General features: G+C 41.4%; 1 protein-coding gene across 1 annotated transcript in view; it reads right to left on the bottom strand.

Annotated features, from left to right (window-relative positions):
- AFF3 (AF4/FMR2 family member 3) overlaps positions 1-22,486 on the bottom strand; it is a 371,463-nt gene that overhangs the window by 77,090 nt on the left and 271,887 nt on the right. The window contains exon 9 of the mRNA XM_026066422.1: positions 14,697-14,748. Coding sequence (XP_025922207.1) covers positions 14,697-14,748 — 52 coding nt within the window. The remainder of the gene's footprint in view (positions 1-14,696; positions 14,749-22,486) is intronic.

Below are 22,486 nucleotides of genomic sequence, written 5' to 3'. Positions count from 1 at the left end.
TATTCTGACTTTAAAATTACGAGCACAATCGACACTTTAAAAAATGCGTTACACACATTTTTGTCACGTGTCCAAATTTTAAACTACTAGTAAAGTAGCAGAGAGTCTATAGTAAAATGGACATTCCAGCCTAGTAAATGTAAAAACACTTTGTTAAGTATGCCATAAACCAGAAGACTGTCAAAGCACTGCACAGTATTTGAGGTCTGAACTACTCTATTTAGATGATTTTCTGCAGGTCTCTGAAAACTCTGCAGGGCTCAGCTCTCTTCCTTCCCCTCTCCCCGCTTCCGCACTCCCACTCCCTCTCCTTTACCATTAGTCTCCTCCCATTCTTCCACAGAAACAAACATCACATATTTGGTTCCTTTTGCGATGAAGCCTGTAGCTATAATTATAAATTTAGCATAGGCTGCCAGAGCTGCTGCAGACTTTCCATGAGCACTGCCATGTTAATCTGCTGGCAGCTTTTGGCTACAAAGGACAGGATTGACCTATTGCTGGTTTGCTCCTCAGTTTTTACCCAGTACAACTCTTTGGCTGGGGTGGGGAAGCATGGTGCTTCTTCTTGTGCTAACCAGCAGTTCTTGGAATAGAAATCATAGCCTCTCAAGTTTAAAAGGACCCCCAAGCCTATCCCTGAGCTAGCTTGCCATTTTATTATTATTATTCTTTCCCTCCTTGAATCATTTCAAGTGGTGTGATTCGTGGCTTCGGCACAGTAACTAGCTGCAAAGCAAAGATGAAATCCATCATGTGTTGAAAATCTACTTTAAAGCCTCAATTTTACTTGTATCTGCCCAGAGCTTGCCCTTTGCAGCTGTACCTGCCCTTCACGTGCCTCCTCTGGCTCAGAAGGGACACAAAGGTAAGCAGGGCGGAGAGGCAAGGGGCAGAGAGTGTAAAGTGAATTTTCTCTTTGCAGTTGCCAGGTGGATGTGCTTCAGACCATTTTCTTTGGCTTCTCAGGCTGCAGGGGGGCTTGTCTGCATCTGTATCCATATACAAGTCATGTGGCTTTGTAGGCATTGCAGTCTGCGGTGGAGAGCATGAAAGTAACCTTTCTGGCTAATCAAAATGCTACTGACAGGTTGCAAGCAAAAAGCTTGATAAAACCTGGCTTGTGGTTGTGGTGAGGAGCACTTCTCAGAAAGGTGTAGAAAGATTCTCTGGGTGGGTCTGTACAGCTCTGACAGGAGTGCAGAAATCCTTTGGGAAGGGTTTCAATCTGGTTTTGGAAGCAGGATTTCTGCTGAAGGAACATCCCGGAATAACTTGTGCCTCCTGGGATCCTTGGGGAGAAGTTGCCATGTCTCACACAGCAAATTGTCAGGACATGTGGGCTATGCCTCACTCTCAGTGGCTGGCATGGCTGGCAGGAGGGCTTTGTCCTCAGCATCACCTTTTGCTCCGCTCAGAAAATCCATAGGACGGATTGGACAGGTCCCTCCTGCTCAGTGCGAATGTGCCCATGGCATGAACATGTCCTTTTTAGTGCAACAAAAACAATATGGGGATTGTGGTATTTTTTACTGTCTCCAGTAAATCATTCTATCTGCATGCTCTTTAGATGCAACTCTACGTGTCATCCAGTCCATGCGATACAGGACACTCTTTAAGGCGAGCAGCTACTTTCCATTCCTCTAGGTTGGCACCTTGCCTCTCTTGTCTCTAAGGAGGACTCATTATGATAATTTCATCTGACTTCTTGTGCACAAAAGCAGAAGAGATCCAGACCTTAGATTTAAGAGTGTCTTATGGCTTAATCTCTTCCTAAATAACCCAAGTCAACATAAGTCCATCCCCTCCCATGCCTGATTACCCTCACTAGGAGGAAGCTATGTCCCTTTTGAGTTTGAGGTCGCCCTGCTTCCAATCCTGAACTCTGCRCCTTGTTATGCCTTTGCCTGCAAAACTGAGGAGCCTCCCCTCACTATCAGTGCCCTTTTCCATGATCAGGTAATCTATACACTAATCAAGTTGCCTCTCCTTCTTCTCTCCCATTGGCAGCTGGCACAAGTCTTTTGCTCATAGGCAGCCACTACGTGGCAGTGCAGTTTAAGTCACCTTTAACATTTCCTACTCTTCGCTCAGGCTGCCTCGGGTGCTCAGGTGGTTGTGCAATGAAACAAGTTAGAAAACTGATTCAGCTGAAAGATAATATTTTCTTTTTTAAAAAAAATCTTTTTGCCATGTTATTTATAACCTGGATTCCTTTTCCAGGCTATTTCCTTGTGTGCTGGCTGTCACAGCAGAGGGCTGGGATGGTGGACACACCAGATGTCCCCACCATGGGATGGTGGGGGCAGCATGCAGTGGAGAGCCTTGCCAATAAKAAAAAAGCATGTCTGCCAAGGGGTTCACTTGGACTTGACACCTCTCTCACTTCTTTCTGGGGAGGTGCGGAGACCTCAAGGGACAAGGTATGTGGTTGCTGGGGTAGCTAGAAGGCACAGAAGGAGACAGGCTGGTCTGTAGCCACTGTCCTCACAGACCTTTCCCCAGAGATCTGAAGAAAGAGAACACGGACTTTGATGATGCTAAAAAGCTCCCACAGTGGGGTGTGGGGTGCTATTTTATTTCCCTAAAATCCCTAATTTTGAGAGACAGAGAAGCTCTGGATACTTTCTCTTCCAGTCTAGATGAAACCTGGCCTCAGCAGGGAAATGAGGTGAGAAGACAGGATGGCCCTCTCATCTTAATTTGTTTAGAGTGCTAAACTGTGCCAGTCCATGTGGTATTGGACTGCAGCCTCAGGTACCAGTCTTTAGTTTCAATCTTGGTATGTCCAGATGTTGACAGCTTTGAGAAGGTGATCCTTTCTGGGCAAGAAAATGCATCCACATGACAGGCAGGACAGCAGAGAGAAATGTACAAGTACTTTTCAGTGAGATCGTTCTATTTTTCAATTAAGTTCTCTTTTGAAGTCCTTTAATAAATGTCCTTCTTCACCAGAATGCACTACAAATTGCATGGGGCAACTCACTCTTTGCTTGATGGTAGCATATTCTATATACAAAACTATATACCATTTGAAAATACAACCATATTTGGTTGTATATTTGTGTGACCCCCTGAGTTGCTAACAACCTCATTTCTAAATAATGGGGGAATGAGATCTAGTTGCAAGTGGTTAAGTTTACTCTTCCTCCCTGGAGAAACAGATCTACTGCCTTCAATGAAACGCAGTTAGCAACCGTCTGGCAATTTTAATTCTAGCCTATACTGCTCCCCTCTCCTGGAGAAAGTGAGCTGTTGTAATTAAAGGTAGTTAGCAGTTCCCTAGCATGTATAAATACTTGCAGCCACTAATTACAGTCTGTTCTCTCACTGCCCTGTTAGAGCACTGGGCTGCTCAACTTAAAGGGAAATATTTGCCCTTGAKTCCTGCTAACAGGTTCTTTGTGACCCCACTCAAACCCTTTCATGAACCTCCAGGGGAGGGGTCATGACCCATAGTTTGAGAAACCCTGCACTACTGAAACAGCTTTCTGTGGTTTATTATGCTTCTAATATGCTGGTATTATCTATGTAACAATGTAAGCAAAAGGGTGGTACTTAGTATATCATATATTGCCTGCACCACTATTTTTTAATAACTTGCTTTTGATTGTGCTATTTATTTTGCATTTTATTCTACATTGTTAACAACTTTAGTGAGGACAACTCATCACCCATCAGGAAAGATGATGACAATATGTTATACATTCTTGTTTATTCCTGGAAGTGAGTAACTGTACTGATTATAGAAATTAAGGCTAAGAAATAAGTTTTTAGTTTGATGTTGCTGACAGAATTTAAAGATCTTCAAGACTTATTACTAAAAATTAGGTGCTTTGAGGTGTTTAATATTCTGTTGATAAGTGATTGAGCTACATTCAGGTGCGTTCACTAGTAAGGAGTATAATCCTGAATTTTCAGTTCTTGGAATCAATGGGGTTACTCATGGAATAATGTTCTCCTCAGTATGAACAACGGTATTGGAGGCCATCCCATCATATAGTAACTTTAATGCTGAGTAGGAAATAGAGAAGTAGAAAAAAATCACTTAGGTGACTCAGATACTTGGGAAAGTAGACATAGCAAATGAGATGAATTACTCAATTTCACTACATCAGGAGTTGTAAATTACAAGATACCAGCTGGATAGACTTCCTCATCCCCCACCTGAATTGGTTATAGATACATTTAGGACAGAGTTTCATTGATCTGCCTTTAGTTCATTAATCATTCATGAAATATTCCAGCTGTACCCCAAGACTACTGAGACAAAACAAGTTTTCAGCCAGCAGTAATCATGTTCGGGTTCTCAATCTCTAGAGATTGCGTCTCCTTTCTCCATCCTTTATTGCAATGAGCCAGAGCTTGGGAACATAAWCAGCAGATATTCAGGTTTCAGTGTGTGTTAAATGAGCTACCAAAATTACTTGAAGTGTCACAAGTTGCAATCTGTTGTTGAAGGGAAATCAAAGAGGAAATTAAATGCTTTCATTGTAATTGGGACTGAGCAGTGAGCTAGTTCCTTGTAATTGGGACTGAGCAGTGAGCAGAACAGGTTGAATAGAGCTATTGAGCTGGAGATCCTGGAGTGTTAAGAGTGGTCCCCAGAAATCCTCCCTTTTTTTTTTTTTTTTTTAAATCTAGTTGGAACAGAATTGCTTCATAAACTGCGGGGCTTGCAGGCATTTTTGGAAAAGAAGCAAATTAGAGCCATGGAACAATGTTCTGCTGGGCTTGGGAGAATGTCTTGGAGGCACTGCTGACTGCATATGGATGTATTTTCTATACCCCACCCAAGACACACTTTGGCAAATAAAAGCCAATAAATTGACTGTTGGCAGATTCAGCCTTTTTTTTTTTTTCTCTCCATTTCTACTGCCATGTGGATTAATGGCTATTATCAGGAGAGAGCTCAGTTACAGCAATTGTATGGACTTATACCAGCATAAGAGACTTCAGTGAGATGGTGCAGGTGTACACATGGTAAGAATTTGAACTGTTTCTTTGGTAAAGGTGTAAGACAATACTTACCACCTGCACATGACTAAACTCAGTTGCTTCCAGAGCATCTTGTTTGTCTTCCCCTGGTGGCAGGTTTTGCCCTGGAACTACGCAGTGAGCCAGTTATTCTCTAAATGAGTATCTCCCTCATTAGCAGCCTTTCCAACTGCTGGATGTCATCCTCTATCAAAATGCAGCTAGTGAACTGTAGGTTGGCTTCTCCTAAGCCAGGGTTAAGGAAAGATGTCATGACCATATACTGTTGCTTGGGAAGGACACCAGAACAGATGTTTTTACATCTGCCTTCTTTCATGTTTCACTTTTCATATTTCTTCCATGTTGATTCTGTTTTAACTTTCTAAGGTTTTGTTTGCCTGTAGCGTAAATGCAGTTTATTCCTAAGCTATTTAAGCTGAGAAGAAGTTTTGTGAATGGCACAACCTGACTACTTGCCATAACTTAGGCCAAAGGACTCTCCAGTGCTTCTTTCTGCTTCAGATCTGGGAGGTATGAACCTAGAGCAAATCCTTTGGATAATTCTCTGATTGTGATTAAAAAAAAATCTCCTGCAGGTGAAGATCTTGCTGGTTCTTCACCTGCAGTGTTAAAATGTGATTCTAGTCCAACTTTGTTTGGATGCATCTTCCTGCATTGGAAGTTACACCTTTGCCTGCAGGAGCTCTATTGTAGTCTCACAGCTCTGCTCCCTGTGCAGGTGTGTTTATAGACCATGATCAAGTTAGCTGTTAGCCCTGTTTTAGACAAGCTCAATTCATTGTGCTTATTTCTTTCACTCCAAGGCATGTTTTCCAAATGTGTTAGGCATCCTCTTCCCTCTTTAAACCCTCTTCAGGTTTTCAGCATTCTCCCTGAAGGGCACAGAGATGCACACAGGACTGCAATAGCGCTCCCATCAGGGTTCAAAACAGAGGTGATAAAATCCTTTTACGCCTACAGATATGCCCTCTGTAAACGCCTGTAAGTGCCTTGTGGCCACAAGAGTTGTCCTCGGAGCTCATGTTTAGGTAATTTATTGGATATGATTCTTAATGTGCCTTATCTCAATGCATTATTCTGCTACCTCTCACAGTTCCTAAGGTTTTATTTGTGAATTGCTTTTCAATATGGATTTTTGAGGGATTTAAAATCATTTGTAAACTGCAGCTCCAGTGTTCCTCTGTAAATTTGCAATATGAATGTGTGAATGTGAGTTTCACTGTCCAGACAATGTTTATTTAAAATTTACAGGCTGTAAGACTTAAAAGGGTCTCTTTTCTTTCCCCTTTTGGAGTTGGTTATCACTGGAACCACATCTTTTATGAAACTATTAAAACCTTCCTGGATTTCATGATTTCTCCAGGTCTTTCAACATCTTGGTATTCATTTTTTTACTTTGGGTTTTGATTATTATATTTCTGGAGCACGTTGTTCTTTCTCCTCTGCTTTGCCCATTAATCCTTATTAACCTTCTGTGGCAGCACAGTCTAGTGACTTGAACATAGCACCTGGGATTGAAAGACCTAAGTGCTAATCCTGGCTTTGCAGCTGACTTGCCGTGTTGCTTCAAACAAGCCACATCTCTGTCTCAGTCTCCATGCCAATTCTACAGAGATAATAATTCTTGCTTAACTTTACCTAAATATCTCTCAGGGGCATTGTGTTAAGTTGTTTACACTTGTAAAGTGATTTGGATCTCCAAATTACTATATAAGCAGTATGGGTATTAACTATTTTACGATTTTATATGTTGAGTCTTCTGTCCTTCCTCTGTTCAGATTTACACCTGAATTCTGCCCTTGCATAAGCATGTACTGTTTCAATGAAGACAAGTTAACTTTTTAATCTTTTTCAGTGGAGACAAGCAGAAGGAAAGTCCTTGGTATCTTACATTAATAAAACAGCTAATGCTCAAAGACACTGGAGGGAGGTCTCAGTCATTGCAATGAATGCAGCAGTCATCTCGGAAAACCCCTTCAGCCTCCAAAGAAACAGTCTCCTTATCCAGGAAAAGGAAACTTTGTTGAAGTGCTGCTTACAGTTAGAATATCTCAAATGTCACGAAATGTTGGTGTTGCGCCATGAGTTTTACAAGATTGACTGGGAAGTCTGAAAGCTCAGAATTAAAGTTGATTTTTTCCAAAAGCCCAGATATGTGAAAATGAGAGAAATACAAGTCTAGATTCTCCAAATACTGGTAATTTTGTTCAATGAGGTGCTATGCCAGTTGTCTATGATACATTTATTACTATCCAAACATTTTCTTTATTCTGCTTGGATTGTGCTGGGAAATAAGAAAAACAACGAGGTAAAATCCTTAATTGATTAAAATCAGTAGCAAAACTCTTGCTGACTTCAGAGGAGCCAGATTTCCTTCTAGGTGCAAGCAAAATTACCACAATGGTTTCCAAATACCTTTTATTTAAATCCTGGTATTGACAGATTGGCTGATGGCTCCTTATTAACATTTTTCATCATGCGCTAATACAGCTGCTACTCCTAATCTGCCATTTAAAATGTTTTTCTTCAGTCTTTTCTTATTCACTTAGTCCTTTACTCTTTCCACATCCCTTGTTTTCTGACATGCTTTTAGCTGCCCCTTCCTCTGTTCCTGCTGTCATCTGTTTGTGTGTGTCACGTCTCCTTTATACTACTCCTCGCACTGCTGGTGCATCCTGCTAGCACCACCCACCCGACCCGAGCTGAACGCCCAGATGGGGTGACCTTCCCCTGGCTAGGGCCAGAGCCTTCCACCTCGCAAAGAGCGACAGGCTGAGACCGTGCATGTGTGTGTGTGCGTGTGTGTGTGTGCGCGAGTGTGTGCTTGAGTGCGTGCGCTCACACATGTGTGTGAGACACACGTGGAGTCCCTACGGCTTTCCTCATTGCTCTGCCTGCTGCTTCTATTGTACAGGTCTTGGAGGGAAGGAAGGAAAAAGCTGGGCTTATGCTAAAACCACACAAGTTGAGAGGGATAGATGGAAACACCAACATAAAACAATGGAGTAGGGTAAATCAGCATGTGCCCTGGGTGCTCCAGAGTCTGCCTGGGGTGCATTCCCCTATTCCCTCTTGTAATAGCTGTAATACCACAAATGACCTTAATTTGTGATGGGTGTTGTTGGTTATTTAACAGCTGCCTTACAGGTATGTTAGAATGAATTTGCCTCAAGGCAGACAGACACTTTATGGAGACACTTAAGAGGGGAGAAGACTCGGATGCGGTCCCCGATTTCAGTGAGAGGAGGAGCCGTGGGTGGGTGAGAGAGGCCGTGTGACCCAGAAGCGGTTTCTGCCTGGCTCAAGAGGAGGAGTGGGAAGAGAGTGAAACGAAGCCACTGATTTTTAACATGCTCATGGAGCACAAGGGAAAGCAAGCCTGGAAATGTAGGGCCTAATCCCTCTTTCTGCCCTAAGTCAGTGGGCATTGCTGAATTGACTGAATCAGGATACGATGGCATGCCCGTCAAAATGGACATTCACAGAGGAATTCTAGTTCACAAGGGGAAAAGAAATCCAAAGACTTCTGGAAGCCAGGGTTAAGGAAGTTAGAGTAGAAACAGTGAGAAACTATTTGGCTTGGAAAAAAGGGGATACCAGTGGAAAAGGGCAGGCTTTGAAGATTTGGTAGAGCTGCAACTTAGTTTAGTCACAGCATCACATAAACAGACAAGAGAGATGCCCTTGTATTTCAAGTTTATTTTCCAGTCTATTTTTAGAGATTTGCTACTAAGGAGAGCTGAGCTCAGTGCTCCATGTGCAACTCTCCCCAAATATTGTGCACGTCCAAGAGTCAGGACAATCTCTAACCTTTCTCGCTGTCATTCTTGGTGGTGGCATTCAAATTTAGAGCTTGATCCTGCCCTCCAGTGCATGACAGACACTGAATCTGATTTTGTAAGATAGGCAGTGATGTGAGCCAAGTTTGGCAGGACAAGACTGAGCTCTTATTTTGTTTCATCTGACAGTTTCAGTGAGGCAATCTTGGTCTTCTTGTCATGCCTTGTGGAAGCGCAAATTTAGATGTCACAGAAATTTTAGAATCAGAGTTGGCAAACCACAAAAAGCTTGGCTCAGCTGGCTTAAATCTTGCTCTGGATTTTAGTTATGTTGGATACCAAAAGGGCTGCTTCTTTAATACACAGGAAATAATGGACTTATCTGAGTTAAGTAAGGCTGTTACAACAGCTATTCTTCCAGTCTAAAAATAAACTCACATTATAGTGACAGAGCACTGAGTAAACCATTTGGATTAAATAAGAAAACACCTGAGATTCTAGCCATTCCTTAAACCAAAACTTAATTTTTCCATTTTTGCTTACCTCTGCTTTGCGCAGTTTTGGTCACAATCAAACTCGCACATGCCCAGACTTTGTGAAATAAATTTCCCGTGTGCAGTGGAGTGAGAAACTTCTCATCAGAAAGATTTTTTTTCAAGTTTATCAGGACATTTTTTATTTGAGAGGTAAAATCATTTGGAACGATGATGCAGGCTCCGTGTTTTTTTTCCAGGACTGACTGTTCTCATCTCTTTTTTTCTTTGCTCATTTTCACTTCTGATCAGGCATCAAGTATTGCACTGATGAAGAGGTGAATAAAATGGAGCACAACATTGAAATGACTTGATATGGTTAAAATATTTGGACATGGCATATGTGAGCGCAATTAGCACTGACTAAAAATAGTTCTAATGATGGACAGGGCTATGCAATGGTGTGTTATAATTTACCTAATATAACTGTTCTCTCTAGATGTACCTGGCTGTGCTCTGCGAGTGGCTGATCTTTGACTTCAGAAAGCACCATCCTAACAGATGAGGCCTTATGGAAAAAAAAACCTTGTAGCCGCTTTGCCCCTTTTTCAGTATGTTTTAAAATTCATTACAGATTGCTTCAAATTAGCTGGAATATTACATTTCATATGCAGAAGTAGTGCTTATATAGGTTCTGCTAAAATTATTCCTTCTGGAAGAAGATATATGCGTGACTGTTCATTTCCGGATAATTTTTACTTTTGCATTGATTGGCAGTCCGTTTCCAGAAACGAGAGGCAGAAGTCCTGCATGTTTTTAAAAAGCTTGTCCTTAAATACATTCTTTCTCCCTCGCTTCTGGCTATTGTCAAAAAAGTGAAGCACAATTTTAGGACTTCCAAAAAAAAAAAAAAAAATCATTTCCCAATGCTGGTTATGTAGGGACATTGTAACACTGCTGCTGACCCTGCAGTGGGACTTTTGTCCTGCTGCAAAGTCCCGGGCTACAGCCCACCCTGGCCATGCCCAGGCTGCAGCGGGGAGCGCGCAGCCCCCGTGCCTGCCCAGCGCAGCCGCTTTTCCTCTCTCTCCCTGGAGCGCTGGGTGAGAAGCCAGGTCGGGCTCCGGAGACTTTTATTTTCCTAAACTGAAGTTGTTCCTCACAAACTTTCCTGAGCCTGCTCTTCCCCTGAGGTCTCCTGGAGGGGATGGAGCCCTCTGTTTGCTTTGGCTCGCCGTTTATATCGACGCCGTGGGAGACCACGCAGGGCCTGCCTGGCTCTATTGTTTCTTAAGGGGGGCAGCAACTTCCATCGAAAAGCTGTATCGGCTCTTTCTTTCGTGGCGGGCGCATGGGCAAAATTAATGAAGCTGAGAGGGTCATTCGCTGCCTCTCTGTGTACTGTGTGCGGAGGGTGTTTTCAGCCTGCATATTTACCTGCTGCAGCAGTGGGGTAGTCATCTGATTATTAAAAAAAAAAAAAAGTACTARAACTCAGTACTTTCCTTTTGAGATACAGCAGGGGCTTGAGTTCGGAGCCTTGTCCCTCCAAGTGTGTTCTGATTGCTTCTTCAACTTCTGTTTATACAATTTTACAAAATTTGGGCAGGAATCAAGAGCACATACCAGGGTGTTGGCTTTTATGAATCTCCTGGGATGTGAAAGTCAAGCTGACTGGATGAACTTTGGTTACATATTCCAGACAAGCACAATGACTCTATTTATTCAGACTTGGCAGCCAGAATGCAGATTGACTCTGTTGGTAATAAATTTTCACAGCCACAAAACTTGAGCGGCAACCAACCTGATCCCGCACAGAAAAATGCATACAAGGAAGCAGACTTGGGTTGCAAAAATATGTTAGATTATTATTCCATGTATGTGTACCAGTCAGTTAATTTATTTGGCTATTGATTGACATGAATTGCACAAATGATTCCAGGGATCTGTTTCCCCTTAAACGAACTACTTTCTATTATAGAATTTTCATATTGTAAGAGGACAAGTAGGGGGAAAGAAGAGAATTGTTCATATTACAACTGACAATCTCCTTTTAATATTTCACCCAAGACTGATTTAAGTTATCCAGTGACCTCTACAGCGAAGAGCAGGATATTATAATGGGGACTGTTTCATGTGCTATGCTACACTTCAAGGAACCAAGAGGCAATAACCACTACAATTCAGTACTCTGAACAATCTTAAGTACAATTTTGACATCTTCATGCTACAAAGCTTCAGATGCTTTCTGGGAGAGATGATGACAAAATTATTACTCTATGTGTTATAAATCAAAATGAATTGGCTCTTTAACTTGCAGATTTATGTTAACTACCTTGGTATCTGTTAATTGCATGCTCTTCAGATATTGATTGGGGATTAAAAAGTATATTTTCTTCAATCTGTGTGATGTAAAATATGCCAACAGGAAATTTTCCCTCTGCATATTAGATCCTATGATCACTGCCTGTAAAATTAAAATGATCACTTTAAATGGATAAACTATGCTCATTAAAGAGAAAAAATACATTTATGTAATTAAAATTAAGAGACTAATATGTGTGGATAATGTAATTACTGTGGGCACACACACACTCAGCTCAAACCCAGCCTCTTTTGCCTCTCCTGGGTCTGCGAATCTCACTACCTTAATTGCTGGCACGGAGGGAGCGTTTGAGAACGGCTTGCCCACTGCGGTCCCGCAGCTCCCAATCACGTGTCCGTCTTGCACTTGGCCTCCGTCATCCATAGCTCACATTCTCTGTGTTAGTCACAATCCTCCAAATATCACCCTTAGGAACGCAGTGGCACCTGTCCCCCTTTGCATGACTTCAGAAACTTGCTGTTTGCTTCTTGGCGATTTCAAAGTCGAATACAAAATCGCCTTCTAAGCTTTCAAAGTCTTTCCTCAAAACTTTCTGCTTTAGAAATCAGGAAAAAGATAAGCTTGCTAGTTCTTGTACAGTTCACCTTCAGCTATTTAAACAATTGGACTACTTAAATGAGTATGAATACTCAGAGGTTAATTAATTATGTAAAGAATATCTGGGAATCATTCATGTACTGTTCCTATACCCTCAACTTTAATTTCTTTCTTTCCTGTTCCCAAGCCTAGAAACAGATCTGAGATTAAAGAGTCTCAGAATTAAGAACTAAAGAGAAAGTGGGTTCCTTCATTCGCATTTAAATACAGATCCATGTGGCAATCTATTAATTCAGTTGGAAGAAGGTGTCAATGTTATTCTTTTTTTGGACCTATTTCCTGCTAGGTAGAGAAAACTTACTATTTTGTTTATCTAACAGGCACATTTATTTAACATTTATACGTTTGTTAAGCAAACCTACAGGCCCCAGCTGAGATTCTGCAATGCGTTTTAAATAGCAGGGGGCAGCCCATGCCTTAAGGAATTTTTTTATCTATACCATCAAATCAGAAAAAAACGTGATTAGTCCCATTTTACAGATAGGGGATCAAGTCAAAAGTAATTGTTGAAGGTTGTTCACCCTACTGCTAGCAATGATTAGAATYGAGAAATGGGAGCCCAGCTCTGCTCTGGTTGCCACTCTGGTGGCAAAATCTATTTTGGCCTCTGGAGAGCTTGTTCGTGCACAGAAGCAAAAGACCCAGGCTAAATAAGGTGTACCTAAAAGCTCTAATTACTAAATGAAGACCTTGCATAGCATACATGGTACTAGTGAGCCAAGTGCAGGACAGATAYTAATAGTTGTAAGTAGCAGCACTAAACCTAAGATACCATGTGTGCACACCCAAATGGCTGTACTTTTCCACTATTCCTTCTCTGCCTAAATATACTAATGCTCTTTTCATCCTGCGTAACATACACTGTCACATCTCTTTTTCTACTTGTTATGACGCGAAACAGAATTTCAGTGCTCTGGGTCTGCCAGCCTAGTCCACACTGATACCCATTACGCAGAATCCCACCTCTCTTCCCAAGCTAATTGCTGGCTCTCCCCTCCCCTAACGCGCAGCCCCACACTCCAAACACCACAGTACCTTTGCRCGCTATTGTTATTCCTCAGACGTCCCTTCTGTCCCTCACTTTACTTTGCCCTACGCTGTCTATGTGCTGTGTTTTAAACTATCTAGACAAGCAGGAAGAGTAATTAAATGTGAAGTGCTTCAGGATGAAATACTTTAAACAGAAAGAAATTGTATAAATATGTAAATAATTGAATCCATGTGCTGAATCTTCTTAACACCAAGAAGCTTTGCTCAAAATAGATGAAATAGTAGTTTACTATGAATATTAAAAGGTTTTGACTTACCTGTTGTTTGGAATATAGTGTAAAATGTAGACTTTTAGTAAAGAGAATTAAAAAAACAACTGAAACAGTTTCAGGCCTAGAAACTTAGAATTATTTGTCTAAGATACTGAATTTTGGAACTGTATATAGCTACAATTATCCTTGATTGAAATAATCAGATTTGAAAACCATGTTATATCCAGCACTGGATCCATCTGTGATCTGCAAAGGTGGGGGCTGTGCAACCAGGGTCAGGATTTCCATCACGTGTTCTGGAGAAYGCACAGGACGTGCATTTTCGTGCAAGGAGGAAGGGAAGGGGCTCCTGCCCGCTCAGCGCCCACTAAATCCGTGCCAGTATATTGCGAGAGCCAGAGGGAGAGTGCGCGAGAGCACAGCTTGGCAGTTAGGCACTTGGCTGGCCGCRGGAATCTTAAGGTCCAGTCCTAGTCTAGTGACCACCTAATTTTCTAGACAAAGCAGAGCAATGCTTTAAGGAGAAGCTGAGAGAGACCCACCTGGCAAGAAAACCAATTCTCCTGAGACACAGGAGACATGGACTGAAGTATCTGCTGCCAGTCAGGTAGTCCGGGGTCTCTAAAAACCAGGCAAGTGCCCCAATTGCTGGGTTATAGATTGAAACAAATACACAACCGAGGTTTTTTCTTAGCTGCCTTTAGCTTTCTTAGTTTGTACAGGCCACAGAACAGGAACTTAAAATGCCCACAGGAGAAACGATGGCCGGGGGGCAGGGGAATGCTAACGAGGCTTTCGGTACATTAAGTGACCCAGTGGCTAGTCCCCAGGGCCCTGCTTTAGACACTTGCACTTGAAGGTTTTTGGCCTGAATCCTTAACACAGAATTCCTGTTTCTCTCCTCCTTGGCTGCTCTTTAAAACAAAACAAAATTGAATCAGAAGAAGACTGATACAAAAACCTTCTGGGTTGCATCAAGGTCATAAATCAAGACCACTGCAGAACATTCCCCACAAATACAGCAGTTAGCACATGCAGTCTGGCACAAAACAAGAACATCTGCTACTCCATTTATAGTACTTTCATGTATTTTGATAACCCTTATGTATATTTTGAAAAAAAGCATTAGCAARATATTTGCAGTAACTCAGTCTCAACATGAAACATTCTGCAAGTTAGGTACTGGATGTCTGGGTCTTACCTGGTCATTCTCTTCTTCATCGCTACTTAACTTGAGGTCATCTTCTAGCATTCTGGAAAACAAGCAATTGAATAAATTATAATTTGCCAAAATGCTTTAGATCTGATTTTTTTTTGAGTTATTTTAAAAATTTAATACTTTAAATAAAAAGAAAATAATTTTTATCCCAGTAACTGTATAAGTGACACTGTCATTTTTTTCCTTAGGCAGTTGCTATCAACTAACTTCTTAATTCATTTCCTACTATTAGTGCTTAAGGGGAAATGTTTACTACAGTAGTAATGGATTTTGAGACGATTATTGTTATTAAACTCACTGACAAAAAATGTTTATATCCTAAAAATAATATTTTTGATGTTGACAGGTCAGTATTCTCTATAAAAGGAAAATTTTGCTCCATTTGGCTTTGAACTTCCAAAACAGAAGTAGATATTTACACAGGCAGTACTGCAGCATGAAATAAGATTCACTGATATTTCCCAAAGGCTGTTTTTACCTTATTGCATGTTTGATGTAAAATTGACATTGACTGAAACAATTAAAACTAAAATATATTGTGTCAGTGCACAGGAGTATCCACAAGGAGTTCACTGTCATATAAACATAGAAAATAATGCATCTTTTCTAATGGGTATTTCATCCTCCCTTTCCATATCCCTTCCTCAACTTACTTAAATTGGCTCACAAAAAAAGAGGCGTTTGTTTTTACCTCTATGCATTTTTTACAAGCTAGGGTTAAGTAACCAGCAGTGAAAGGCGTTGAAGAGGTGCAAAGATTTCCCCCAGTGCTTGAAAGGTCTTAAAACATGGGACCTATTTTTAAAAAATGCCTCTGTAATAATAATCATTCAAAAAGTTGCTAATTTTTCTTGTGTTCTGGGAAAAGAGAATCTGTAATTCAGTGTCGACTCCAAGAAGAAATCTTGGTGAACAATTTAAACACATTCTATGACGTGGGTGGTCCCTGGAGTGTAAATATATCAAGAAGACATATGTAGTAATTTCAAACCGCCTCCTTGTACTTGTGCCTACATCTTCTAAGAGTGTGCCTGAAAAGTGTGATTCCTAAATGGGCTACATGGTGTGTGTTTCTTAGAAGAATGCCATGTCTGAAAAGAGCACAGAGACTCACCGCCCTCCCCTAAGAGTCATTGCTGTTGGCACCGCACACAGCTATTAGTACAGTTACTGCCTGTCGCCAAGTCCCAGCTGCTTCCATATTTCCCCACAGCACTTTTAGGGGAAGGTAGGACAGTAAGAACAGGATCGGGGGTCCGAGCAGAAATTCCTGCTAGTTCATCTCCTAAAGAATCACATCTTGCTTTTTTTTCTGTGTTTACTGCCACTTACGCTAAGATTTTTCCTCTGTAAAACATATCAGCACATCAAGTTCAGCAAAATCTGGTTGCAGCTCAGACACTCCAAGTATAAAAAGCATACAGGAAACTCATCGAGTTGCAGAGACATGACTATCTCACAATGAGTCTCCCCCATGTTTTAATGGGAAATATGCCTGCAGGCAGGAAAAAACTCATTGGCAAAATACCCTGTCATCCAATCAATGCAGCCAAGTAGGAGAGGTACCAACAAGAGRGCATTTTCTCCTAAGAGCTAGACTACGTCAGAGAGGTAAAGCTTCCCATAAACATTGTAAGATCCACATTGCCTTTGGATTCTGTCACTTCTGAGGGACATTTTAGAACTGGCAATATTATAAGTATTCATGAACAACTAGTTAGATCTGTTTAGGGCATCCCTGAGAAGAAAGTGTTGGAAAATAGAAAGCTTAGATTTGGGTTTGGGGATTATGTAATTAAATGTGATGAAATCTGCACTGATAGTTAGTTAACCAGAGAAAGATTTGCTCATTATGCGACGAGCATTGCACTTATGATGTCACTGTCTACTCTGATTTTAAGTGTTTGAATTTCTGTTAGTGATATGTTAGTTAAGCATGTTGTTTAAGATTTAGCACTTTAGCTCTTCTCCTAAATTGAAGTTGAAAAACAATGTTCTACATAGCTCTCTATTTATCAGATTGCCCTGGCCTTTTGCATCAACATAAAATAATGTGGATTATGAGCCCAGGAATAGATGCTACTATGACTCTTTGAAGTCTTCAGATTTTATGGAAGAGTGAAGTTGAGTTAAGATAAGACACAAAAAACATAAATGAGAATCATCCACACAAGAGAGACAAGAAACAACAGTGCTGGCCTATCAAGATCTCCCTGCTTGCATGTTTTTGCCCTGTATTTATTTTTCTTGTCTGTTTCTCATTTTAGAGCTGTTGCTTTCCAAGGAAAGCACAGCCTGCCGGCTCGCAGCTCTTGGCCCTCTCTGGAACTACTGTGAGTGTGCAAACAACGCTGTGGCAACAGAGGAAAGCAGGTCATCATAAAACTAACTTTCTTTTTTCTTTTCTTTTCTTTTCTTTTCTTTTCTTTTCTTTTCTTTTCTTTTCTTTTCTTTTCTTTTCTTTTTTCTTTTCTTTCTTTCTTTCTTTTCCTTCCTTCCTTCCTTCCTTCTCTTTCCCCCTTCCCTTCCCTTCCCTTCCCTTCCCTTCCTTTTTCCCTAGAGGTGGATCTAGCCCACACAATCCATGCCTTTGTCACAAGTACACATTAGGTTAGGACAGCTTGCCAGATGTCTACCTTGCAAAGACAGTATCTGTTTCTCTATTGTGCAGGAATAGCTGCAGTGCTTAGAAGTCTTCCCTGGTTCACGGCCAAGTCAGACCATCAGCCTCAATCTGCAGAGCTACAGCCAGAGCAGGACATACTGCCACCAGTGACATTAGTGTCACCCGCCAGCAGTTCTGGAGAGCTGGGAGGCCCTTTGGACACCTGGCAGCTTTCAAACCCCAGGTAGAAACCCACCCTTGATTAGGAGGAAGTATTTGCATTACAGGGATTCCAGTTTGGAACATGCATCTTAAGGAAATCAGATGAATTTTAAGTCTGGACGCTTTTGAGGAACGCTTCGCCTTGACAACTCACTTCCACTGTGACAACGATAATGGCTAAAAGTCCGTAACTGTACCAGCAGACCCTGCTTGAAAAGAGGGAGGACGGAAGAGAAGAAAAATACTCAGCTCACAAGAGACATTACATTAATTTCTAATTTATCTGAAAAGCACTTTGGCTTAGATTCAGCAAAGAATGAGCTTTGGTACCTCCTCTGTTAACAAAGCACTTCAGATCATGTTTAAATCAAACCCTGTTCAGAACGGGATTTCTTTATATATTCTGGCAAACTAGTACAAYGATGGACAGTCAAACACATACAAGCTAATGTGCAAACACAGCCTTTTCAGCTCTGCCCAACCCTTGCCCTTGCCATTTTCTATAACACCTTTTTCAGAATACGCAAAATCTAGGCCAGTAAATTACAGTGTCTACGGGCTTTAAGAGTTTTTGAAATGGTTAAGCTTTGATGCATTCAGGCACAGGTAGAAAGATAAGTAAATGCAAATTTGTAAACAAAACCCCCAAAAAGAAAGTAGTACTCAAGGTGACTCTGAAAAACCCACATCACAGGTCTTCAGCACGTGAATGTGTACAGACCTCAGTTGTAAGGAAGTTATTTTGCAGACCCTACTTGTGTAGGGTCTTTGTAGTGAAATCTCTGCGAGGCCACTGAGGCCGCAGAGGGTGGAAGGCCTGGACAGGAGTGCTGGTCACATGCTAATTAATGCATTTTTTCCTTTATCCTTGAAGGACGTAACAGGTAGAGATGTAATGAAAGGAAATGAGGATGAGCTTGGGCTATTGAGAAATGCTTCAGCAAGCCAGCTGGTTTCTTTCTCCTGCAACCAATTAAGAGGTTTCAAGCAGGGGTGCTCTGCCAGTCACTGTGGAAAAGCAGCGGGGATAAGGGACTACTTAAATATAAGGGAAAATAGACAGAAAGCCTTCTAGAGGACAGAGGTATCTAATTTCAATGTGACTGCACGTCCAAATCTCTTACATCATTTCTCCAAAAGCGTGACATCTTTCCTCTGCGGGCTGTTTGCTGTGTTGGTCTGGCAGGCTGCCGGAGGCTGTACAGGACCCTGCGGAGAAACCCTGTGCCTGTGGCTGACCCCGGCATGTGGAGGCATGGGAGATGTGCCAGCTCAAAATAGCTGGGATCAGGCATGGGGGGTTGCTGCTGGCCGCCCTGGGAACCACCGTGCTCAGCTGGAATGGTTAAGCCGGGACTCGCAGCTTAGCTGCTTTGGCTGTCTGTCTTTTATCCTGATTTGTCATTGTTGCTGTTGGAAAGCCAAGTCCCAGGAAAGGATAATCTTCAGGTTGAGCTGGGGTTCAGGGGAGGGCACAAAGTCCTCTAATTTCCTCTCCGGGAAATAGCATTAAAGCAATAATTTTGAATGTGACGATAGGGCCAGGGCCCAGGTCAGAGACTCTTGGATCGGAAAGAGTTGGAGAAGAAGGAGGTGCTGAGGGAAGAGATGTAAATGGTGCGATGTCTTGGGGGGTGGCTTTCAACAGCCAGTTTGGGAATCAGTTGCAACTTTTAACATCTGGAGCCAGCCTGAGACCCATCCAGTACAGCCCTACTTGGGAGAATGCCTAGTCTCTTTCTGGGTATGTGGCAAGATTGGGAGTAATGTCCAGTTCTTGAAAGGTCTGAGATCTGCCAAAGGATTTCAGCAAGAGTTTGATTTACCTTTCATTAACACCAAGGATGTGAAGACCCCGTTATGGCCGGGAGTCATCCTTGACATCTGCTGGTACACATGAAAGAAGAAGCAGGCCCCACACTTACATTTTACATTAATTTCCGATATATTTCTGGGCTTTATGAACTCTTTCTTTCACCCCACAAATTATTTATTAAAAAGTTAAACTCTCAAAAATGCTTCTGTGGTTTTGTTTTGTGATTAGGCAGATTCCCTTCTGGCTTGTAAATCAAAGGAAAAGAGAAGCAGCCCTGAAGATTTTTAAGAGAGGTTAAAAGAATGAGCTGGAAAACCTTCTCATACCTCTCTGGTAGTCTAAGCTACTGTACTAGATATGTTCTTCAAGATATCTTTGATATTTAGAACAACAACAACAATTTGAGATGGGAAAGGAAAAATATTGATATTAATTAAATCATTAACACTAATGCTTTAGGAGAGAAGATGATTCTGGTTTGCAAGCCTGGGGCACAAATCTATGTATGATGCAATTGTCATTGAAATAATTACAGAAATCTCCATCTTTGCAATTTGTGAAAGATCTCGTGAATGTTAAGAAAAAACTCATGAGTGTTAATCTGACTGAGTCTATTCCATTTTCATGCGAGACATTAAAAAGGCAGTATCTCAGACAAAATACAGTGTTTATTGAGGACTTTCATGATTTCTGCTCTCTATGTAGGGAAGTGATCTTATTAGTGGAAAAATACTTTGATTTTAGCTGAAGAGGAACCCTACAGAGCAAAGAGCTGTGAGGAAGCATGAAAGTCAGACAACTAAGTGCTCATTCAAGTTTATACCACCACTGTTTCACCTGAATGAGACTGTTTGGGGGCAAATTATCTTATTTTTTAATACATAATATTGACGCTTTGTTTTCTTTGCCCTGAATGCATAGTGGACTTTCAAGAACATTAATCTCAACATTACCACAAACTTAGAATGAAAATATTCTTCTAAGCAGGGCCATGCTGGAAGGCCCTCAGAGTGGCTGCAGTTGTTTAAAGTCACAACTGATGCTCTGATACAGGGTGTGCTTCACACTGTTGGAAAACAAAACCAAGCCTTCTTGGAAACACAAGGCTGTGCAAGACCTTTAACTCTGCTGCCAGCAAAACGAGAGAGAATGCCAGGCAGGAACCTGCCTTTCTTATGCAAACCCTCCTGTTATGTTACTGGGATTATTTCAGCTAGGAGCGCTCATGAGATGTAGATAACAGGACTTGGGCACTAATGTGACAAATGTATCTTCAGCCTCTGGGTATGTCTTTGGCTTCTTTTTAAAAGATAAATAAAAGCAAAAATATGCCTGGTAAGAAGTACGGAGACTTCATAAGAAACAGATGGACACTTTTCCTTCCTCAAAAGAAGGGAAAAAAAGGAAAAGCGAAACAAATGTTATTGTTATTATCTTGGTTACCTGCACATAACAGATGGCCAGTTACATTTGCTACTTATCAAAAACTGAAACAGGTATTTCAAGTAGCTTTGCTTACTAATTCTAAATGTAGGAGTAGCTGTTTTTATAGAGCTGTAATTTTTAATTAATTGGATTCTGATTGCTGAAATTATCTTTCACTTTGGTGTCATAACTGATGCAAATCTTTCACTTCAAAAAAGTCCATGCATTTATATAGTCTGAAAAATGTAGCATTTTTCCTGTTTTATATGAAATAAAGTCAGAGGCTTATGGACAGAGGTAAACCACTAGATCAAGAGGTTATTTTATAAATGCTGTAATAGAGCTTTTAGCAGGCTTGTAATACTTAAGCAAGCACTGCATCTAAAATTCAGTTTGACTATACGATGTTTAAGTTTTAAAAAAACCTCAACAAACAGTTTGTTCCACTACATAGAGACATGTAGGAGAACATGATTATACAGAATATTGTCAAATCTAATTAAAAACTGAATAAGAAGGGCCATTAAAATCAAGTTGGTGAAATATTAATGTACTAAATGTTGGAATTAAGTATATATATATCAATGTGAGACTTAATTCTGGAGCGTAGAATTTAAATGCCTGAAAAACGGACTCAGTCTGTAGAAATAGAATTAGCAATTCCAATAAAAAATAGATGCTCTGAAAGGAAAGTTTTCTGTCCTTGGCTTGAATCCATCTAAGATGGTCTACACCACTCTTCAAAACCATTTAAACATGCTAAATGCTCTGCTAAATCCCCATCACACTGATGATCTCATTAGAAATGCAAGGCAGTCCTCTCTGAGCAATGCAGCGATTACTCTCGCATATTAGCAGCAGCTGAAATAGGGCTTCCACTGTAGCGGGCACCGTCCTGGCAGCTGCCCTCGCAAGTGCCTGTGCACAACAGAACCACGATTTGCACGACAGGTTTGTCCCTCCTCCCTTCATCTTGCCCTCTGTTCCTCATGGAAGAGGGGAGAGGAGAAAATATGTGACTGCTTTACCTTGGACACCGCATGCATCTGAAATATGGGCCTGCAKGCCCTGGGTTAGCCGGCTGACTCTGGATGCAAGCACAAATAGAAAAGAAAACCTGCCAGCCTTTAGGGAATTGCCAAACACCCGCTGATTGTGGCCAGAAGTGTCATACCCCAAAGGTGAGTCTGGTTCCTTCCTGAGCTTCATACAAACTCTCAGTGATGGGAACCACAGCTTTTCCTTGTATGTGTCATTACTGCTAAAGCGGCTGGTGCTCAAGTGACTGGCACAGAAAGCAGAACCAGAAATCAAACGGAAGTAAAGAAAGGGAAAACAAATAKAGTCAAATCATATGCTGAAATGTCTAACTTCTTGGCAGGGTGGCCAGAAAGCCTACTCACTTCCACACAGTCCACAGTGGTCCCACGAGAATAGTGTTTTGAGCAGAAGGAACCAGACTACCTCATTAAAGGGGAGAGAAATTCTTCAGAAAAAAAGGAGAAACCAACTAGTGTGAGCCCACTTGCAGAGCAAGGAAGCCACATAAAAATGCATATATACTCAGAGAGAGGGAAGAATGATGAGCTACTTACTGGCTCACTCCTAAGCACCAGCCTAAGTAGTCCAATCACTCTGAGGGCTTACCAAAGTTTCATGGCTAATCATGCTCTGTGTGACAGGAGGAAACACATTTGGGGAATA

The sequence above is a fragment of the Apteryx rowi genome, unplaced genomic scaffold (genome assembly GCF_003343035.1).
Source record: "Apteryx rowi isolate R43461 unplaced genomic scaffold, aptRow1 scaffold_103, whole genome shotgun sequence".
NCBI lineage: Eukaryota > Metazoa > Chordata > Aves > Apterygiformes > Apterygidae > Apteryx > Apteryx rowi.
The sequence above is the reverse complement of the archived record's forward strand: the minus strand, read 5'-3'. Positions and strand labels throughout refer to the sequence as shown.